The sequence below is a fragment of the Adiantum capillus-veneris genome, chromosome 12 (genome assembly GCF_014529385.1).
Source record: "Adiantum capillus-veneris isolate H3 chromosome 12, ASM1452938v2, whole genome shotgun sequence".
NCBI classification, from domain to species: domain Eukaryota; kingdom Viridiplantae; phylum Streptophyta; class Polypodiopsida; order Polypodiales; family Pteridaceae; genus Adiantum; species Adiantum capillus-veneris.
The window spans coordinates 37,858,921-37,866,451 of record NC_140942.1 but is presented as its reverse complement, the minus strand read 5'-3'; the positions used below and the strand labels follow the sequence as shown (position 1 = coordinate 37,866,451).

Here is a 7,531-nt window from a genome sequence, read left to right as displayed (position 1 = left end):
AGGAAGGGATTTATGGTGAAGAGGAAGGAGAGAGGCGCTTCTTCACAAAACCCTCAAGTGTTTGACCTTCAAGAGGGTAAGAGAGTTGGGGGTTTGGTCTTCAAAAGAGGGAGAGAGCAAGAGCAAGGTTTAATGGAAACCTTGAGTTACTTAAGCATAGTCTTGAGCATGGCAAGTATCCAAGTAGCTTAGCAATATATGTGTGTCTAAAAATACAAAGGAGAGGGGGTGCTTATATAGGAAATGGTGGGTGGAAGTTTCTTCTCGATTCCTATTGGACCCCAATTCTCTTCTCAATTCCTATTGGACCCCAAATTCTCTTCTCAAATGCTATTGGACCCTATTTCTCTTTTCAAATGCTATTGGACCCCAATCTCTTCTTAATTCCTATTGGACCCCAATTTTCTTCTTAGCTCTTATCCCTTAACTTTATCTTTCAATTAAGTTAGTCCCTTTTTCTCCTAGTTCTCGATCTAGATCAGTTCTCACGTGGCTTTTGATGAAGAAGTATAAAAATAATCTTAATCTTAAAGAAAAAATATAGGGATGACGTAATTTCTTATATGAAATATCCTTGTCTTTTCATTATGGAGTAAAGTCTTGTTGTCCATATAACTTCTTTGTCGGTCTTACTTTTTCTAAATTATTTTCTAGGCCGAAAAGAATGGCTCTAGGGTTTAGGGAGGTACCTTACAAACTCTCCAACCAAAAGAAAGAGCTGTCCTCAGCTCGGGACATGCTTTAGAGAGTAGACAGACTCAATCTTTGGTCAACTTATGATCGAAGATGGTCAGTAACTTTAGGGTATTTAGATTAAAGGACAGTGAAGCTAGTATGGACCTTGAATAATACACTACTCTTCCATTTTTAGCACTGATTCAAAAGTCTTAATCATAAACAAGTCTTAATGACTCAGGGTTACTTTAATTACTGAGTGTGATCTTACTCAACTAGGTATTCTTCCTTTGGTGTGACCGGATTGTGTTTCTCTTGTGAGGTCTGAAGATCATTTCTTCACTTCACTCTCTATCTAGCCTTAATATGCTTTGTAAAAATCTTACCATTCTTACCTAGACTTTAACTTTTTCTGTTTTGAGCGTTGACTCAGTTCTCTATTGATATCATCCAACTTATACCATGTTCTTGATAGTTAAGGATTTCATACTGATCTTTCAATTAAATCTTGCAATATCTCCTCCCTTGTGTACCCAATTTATTTCCTCCATCCTTTATTTCTCTTATGTCTATAGCTTACTGTCTCATCTTTCACTTGGTAATCAGATATTTCATGTATCATAAGAATTAGACTTGTTAAAAAAACCATAGACGATTTGAATCTCAAAAGAATTGACTAACTAGAGATGCTTGAATTCCATAAATATGATGATTGATTACATCCGCATAAAAATTACATCCAAAGTGCCACCGATATTTTGAAGAATAATTATAAGTTGTTCCGAAGAACCAACCAAAAATAAGTTGTTCCGAAGAACCAACCAAAAATATGATCAAGGGTTTGGACAAAAGGGAGATATTGATTTGATTCCAAAAGATGAATTACATGGGCTCATCGGGCCAAAATTTGGAAATTGGATAATTAGTTGGTCCCAGTCCTCCCAAGAAGCATCTTCAACAGGATATCCCTTCCATTTGATTAGTACTTCTCGAATCGTCCTGTGCCGCAATTGCTTCTCTTTAGTTTCCAGAACTTGAAAGTAAAAGTTTGGATTGATCTTCTTTTTCCAAAAATTACAGTATCATGAGCTTACATATCGCAAAGGGATAGTAATACTAAAAGAGGAGTGGTTACAACATGCGTTGGATAGGATCCTAAACCCTCAAGATTCATAGGCTACGGGGTAAACTTCTTGCTGTAGAATCCCTCCTATTTAGAGGGGACATGACATCCGCTACTGGAAATTCAAAAACCTTATCCAAAATTTGGAAGCTTCAAAACAGGTTCAATGGCTTTTTAAGACATTGTCATAGATATTGTCTACGATCTTCTTGGCTTCTGAATAAACCAAATGTCATCCGCGAAGACCAAAACAAATACCTCTAACTTCTTTGGGAAGAGATTTGTTCCCACGCGATTAAGGTAGCAGGGGTGTTAGTTAGTCCAAAAGGCCTAACTGTAAAATTGTAATGCCCAAACTTGGTGTTGAAGGCGATCTTGGGAATGTCTCCCTCCTTGATCCTAACCTGGTAGTAACATGACCTGAGATCTATCTTGGAATAAGTTGAGGCTACGTACGGAGTAGCATCAACAGTGGTGGTTTTAGGTATAAAGGTTACTGGAACTTCAAGTGAAACTTGCTCTGAAAGGTTTTCAGGTCTTTCAGGGCTGGTTATCGGCACAACAGTAGGAGCAACTCATTCTCCTAGATTTCGACGGGGTGGCATGGTTACTATCTGAAATGTCATATTCTTTATTTAGCAAGAGAGACTAGCACAATTCTGAGAGAGAATTCTAGCTTGGATAAATAAACATCTTTTCATGAGGCAATTTAGATGCTATAAGTAGAAGTTTTACTTTCAAAATATGGAAATAAGATTGGACCATACTATACCTCTTTGGTTCCAATCTCAGCTTTCTCTCATCATTGGAATCCGTAAATTATTCAATACTAGTACGCGTCCCCATAGGGTTAAACGTGTAACTCAATTCGATCCACATGTTCTCCATTTCTTAGTAGAAATGGCACTTTTCTTAGGAGAGAAAAGTTTGATAAGGTGTCTCAACATAACTAACATGTTCTCTGGTTCGGCTATCCCCATTCTTTCAGGACTATTCTATAAAATTTTTCTTCTTGAATATTCCAAGCCATCAGTAATTTCAAAACGAGTCTTGCTATATATACTTATAGCTTTATCTGTGGCTAATCACAAGACCTTCTTGGATTTCTTCATTACTACTCAAAATTATCTTCAAAAAATGTCCCAAAAATTAATTCTTCATGTGGCAGCTACTCTACCCAATCTTGCTCCTTATTACTAAGCTTAAGGGAGAATGACAAGTAAAGCTCAGTAAAAGTTTCATCCATGCCACTTTCATGTGTCTTCACACAAGTGCATGCGTCTTCATTCATTTATGCCACTTCCATGCGTCTTCACACAAGTGCATTACTTATTCTTTCACAAATTTCTATATCGTTCATTTCCAGCTTTACTCACACTTCTCACTTGCTTAAATCCCAGGGACAAGTATAGGTTTCTGGAAGTAAGAGTTCCCTAAAATGTTCCAGCATAGTGAGCTTTCACTCTAGCGTAGCTGCTTCCATCCTCTCATAGATAAACCGTTGAATTTCTTCTGGCAGATCCCAAGCCAACTTGAAATTATTTTGAATAATTATTGGAAAAATCAAGACTTCATTTTGTAATATAATTGAAATTTGGGTGCTAGACAGAGTTGTTTTTCTCTCATGCATTAATCTTAAATCCAAAAGTCCAAGGTCCAAGATTCAAAATTAGGCTCTGATACCACTTGTGAGGGCCATACCGAGACTCGACCCTACTCACCTCCCTCAGTCGTCCAGACCGTTCCAGGGAATGACATAGATCTATCTACAGGTATCCCTCCCACTTGGGACCGACATTCAAACAGGACTCTGGCCTATGTTGAATGCCAACCCAAGGGGGTACAACCTGCTCTGATACCACTTGTGAGGGCCATACCCAGACTCCAACCCTACTCACCTCCCTGAGTCCTCCAGACCGTCCCAGGGAATGACGTAGATCTATCTGCAGGTATCCCTCCACTTGGGATCGACACTCAGACAGGACTCCGGCCTATCTCGAATGCCAACCCAAGGGGGTACATCCCTTCATTCAATGATTCTATCCGATTCCCATAATCAATTTGTCCTTGCCAGCTTTCCGCACCCAAAATTGTGGTCCTTAGTCTTGATTCTATTGGTCTTTAACTTGAGGATCTGCTCTTGCTTTCTTGTTCTCCCTTGGTTCATGGCGATAACCCTTTTTTCTGACAAGCAGGCACGACAGTTATCACTTTCCCCTAAGAAGAGGGATCCTGCAATCCTACCTGGTCTCGCTCGTCCCCGATTACCCATTTTTATCCACGTAGTCCTAGCGTTTAACATAAAATTTTTAAATCAGCATCCGACCATCTGACCGTCCGGATCCGCCCACCCACCGAACCATTTCATGAAAATCCCTTCCCGAGGTAGTACTTAACTACTACAAAATCAGGAAGACAATAGTCTATCAGACATCATCAAACAACAAGCATCATGCAATCTGTTGCATACCCTCGTTCAGGGAAATTCATATGTTGTTCCCACCAGATCTTTTTCTAGAAACTTTTAATTCATTTCCTTTTCTTTATCTGCTATAATTAGCTTGTAACTAGTTTTCTAACTAATCATGCAACACATTTAGTTTCAACCAATTCATCTTGCCTCCCCATTCAGGCAAAGATAATTGGTTACAAGCCATCAAAATGGCAACACCTTCACAATATTTTCCAGAATTAATGGTTTGGGAAAGGCTCATCAAGTAATTTAATCATTCCTTCCTCAGCATTTTATTTCGAGAGGTATAGCACCATCTGGTGATAAATGCACAGGATAGCCCCTATATTCCTAGCCTTTCCAGTTCCTTTTTAAGCAACCAAGTCGAACAAATTTCCTTAATTAAATTCACATCATCCTCCCTGAGTATAACCTTCTCATCCAACTATTGGCATCAGGCCATACCCAGATTATGGCCGATTTCCAATAAGATACCGCGAATACTTCACCTGGCCGGGCAAAAATAAAACAAACCCATTCATCCCTTATCCCTCGGGCATGAATGACCTAGGTATAACAACTTGCCGGTTACACTGCTCTAGCCGATAAGGGCCAATCTCCGACAAGTTCCCCAAGAGAATCCTCTCAATGGGCCGGCCTTTCAATCAAATTGACCCCAAGAAGATCCATCTTGGTTCCCGGTCACTACAACAAAAAAAGGTGTCATCGACGCAGATATCAACGCATTGCGTCGCTATGTGCGTCGATATCCGCGTCCCTGTGAACCTGTCGCCATTTGCGACGCAGATAGCGACGCGCATAGCGACGCAGATAGCGACGACCATAACCGAATTTATTTTTTCTTGGGTAGAGGGCAGGTAGCCTGGCCTGTGCCTAGTTAAAAGATGGACACAACCACAGCCAGACTTCCTACCCTCTGCCCAAGAAAGCGAGCAGCACCAAAATCAACCATGCTCCCGCGCGCAGAAATTTCGGCAGAGTTCCCTTTGTTTTTACATAAACTTTTAAAAAAAAAACCATATCATGTATACGCCTCCTACATGCTATCTATGTAGGATCTCACATGATATTTAAGGCCAATGAAAGACAAGTACCGTACCAACTGAAAAGCATAACCATAACGAACCATAACCATAACTTAAAAGCATAACCATAACGAACCATAACCATAACTTAAAAGCATAACCATAATGCAGATAACCATAACCATAAACAAAATTAACAATAACCATAAGCATAACCAGAAAGTTAAACATAACCATTAACAAAACCTGAACCATAACTATGTCTATACAAGAATAGGAGAAATAACCATGTCTATACAATAACAATGACAATAATCATAACCATGAGGGAAACAATAACTGTCTGTACAAAAAAGAGACACAGAAGTGTGTCTGTGTCTCACAAAGCATATATATGAAATCCGGTCCACTAATGACTAGGCGTCGCAACCTGCACATAGGACAACTCACAAAATTAGTATGGATATTACTTCACATATACTTACTTAATTAAATCAACTCACACATATTAACGTCTCACCTCAAGCGATCAGCGAAACTGTAAGGCCTCCCAGTCTACAAGCTCTCCTGAAGCTTCAAGATCATTTAGTACTTCATAGATACCTCTGCGATATCCATCTGACTCCTCCTGGCGTGTCAGAGCTCGATGCATCGCAAGATTCTGTGTTTATACAAAAATCAAAGTAATAAGAATACATGATTCATTGCGTTTTAAAAAACGCCATAGTTAAGATTGGATTAGAAACTCACAAACTTATAGCGAAAGGTGTCGAAGCCTCCGCTGCCAAGATGAGATGTCCCCCTGGTCACGTGTTATACCTGCGCGGCCTCACGCTGCTGTGTGAACCGCGTGTCCGCTGTCCGCTCATCCTGCCTGATCTGCAGCCACGTCTCGTGTGGGATGCCCGAAGGCTTCGGCCAGCCGGGCCTGAAAGCCTTCCGAGCTGCATCTCGTCGATGTTTCATGGTGTCCCGTGCAACACCCTTGATCCACCTCCTCGGAACAGCGAAAGAACCCGGAGCAGGCCGGTACTCTCTCAGGATGGTCTCCACTATGTAATTGACTTTGTCCCCATCCTGATCACCCCAATACGTCAGAAGACTTGTCGAAAACTGCAGCTCCGCGAGCTGGCGAATCCGCTGTCGCATCTCAGTCGCGACTCTATCCATGTCAACAGAACCATCTGCCTGTACAATATAGAGCTTGGAGGCACTAGGATCGTGTGCCCCCCAAGGTGTCTGAGGTGTGCCAAGAGGTGTGTCGAGAGGTGTGCCTGGGTAGGACGGGGGTCGTGAGCGAGGAGGGGTCGAAGCATCTGTGGACCCCCCTCCATAGCAACCACCACTTCCACCTGACGATCGCCGAGATCGGCGAGTGCGCATGTGCTGCGGAGATGAGGACGTACCCGCCTCTGTCCCACCCCTAGGTGTCGAAGCGGCCGTGATGGGAGAAGCAGGAGTCGTACCCATAGGCGTCCTCCCCCCCGTAGGCGTCTCCCCCCTAGGCGTCGGACCCTCCGGTGTGAAACCCGGAGGCATAGTACCCGTGCCTTTGGCTACCCAGTACTGAGAAGCCTTTGCCATCTGAGTAGGCGTCATCCGTGTAATGAAGCCCATGAATGCATCTGCACTCATGGAAGCGGGATCTGGAATCTGGTCTGCCATACTAAAGTCCTGCACAAAGAAAGTAAAATAAAGCGTCAGAACACAATTGTTTAAATTAACTTTAAGCTTAATTTTAAATCAACGTCTTTACACAAACACTTACAGGTCTAGGCCTCGACGAGTGAGGCATCATCGATAAGATCTTGCACCGTATCATCGTCTATCTCTAATTGCAAACATAACTCTGTCCCAACTCGTTCTGGCATTGTCTTCACCCATTGCATCTTCATCTACAAGTGTCAATTCTGGCTCGTCTGCATCATCCCTCGTATATCTGTCAGCTTCCTCTGCCATAACTTCGTCCATCTCATCTAATGTCACAGTAGTATGGACGCCGTCTGACTGACTTTCCTCCAGGAGATCTTGCCCTTCAAATACTTGTTTATTTCTTAGAGCAACCTGAACAACAAACCACCATTGTCGCTCTCGAGGGTCCGGTACAAAGACCACTTGCTCGCAATGTTCGGGGAGAGCAAATGTGTCGCTCGCATCTGTCCAAATCTTTGAAGAATCTATTTGCACAAGTTTGTTTCCATCTCTGCGTATCGTTTCATTGCGACCAGAAGTAAT

At 42.0% G+C, this 7,531-nt stretch overlaps 1 protein-coding gene across 1 annotated transcript; it reads right to left on the bottom strand.

The window, feature by feature from the left end:
• Positions 1–5,599: 5,599 nt before the first annotated feature.
• On the bottom strand, positions 5,600–6,978 carry LOC147445599 (uncharacterized). Its single transcript, XM_086526074.1, has 3 exons — positions 6,047–6,978; positions 5,817–5,957; positions 5,600–5,726 (listed from the first exon to the last, which is right to left on the bottom strand). Exon 1 carries the CDS (start codon positions 6,959–6,961, stop codon positions 6,110–6,112), a length of 852 nt encoding a protein of 283 aa, XP_086382200.1. The 5' UTR covers positions 6,962–6,978; the 3' UTR covers positions 5,600–5,726; positions 5,817–5,957; positions 6,047–6,109.
• Between the last annotated feature and the right edge of the window lie 553 nt (positions 6,979–7,531).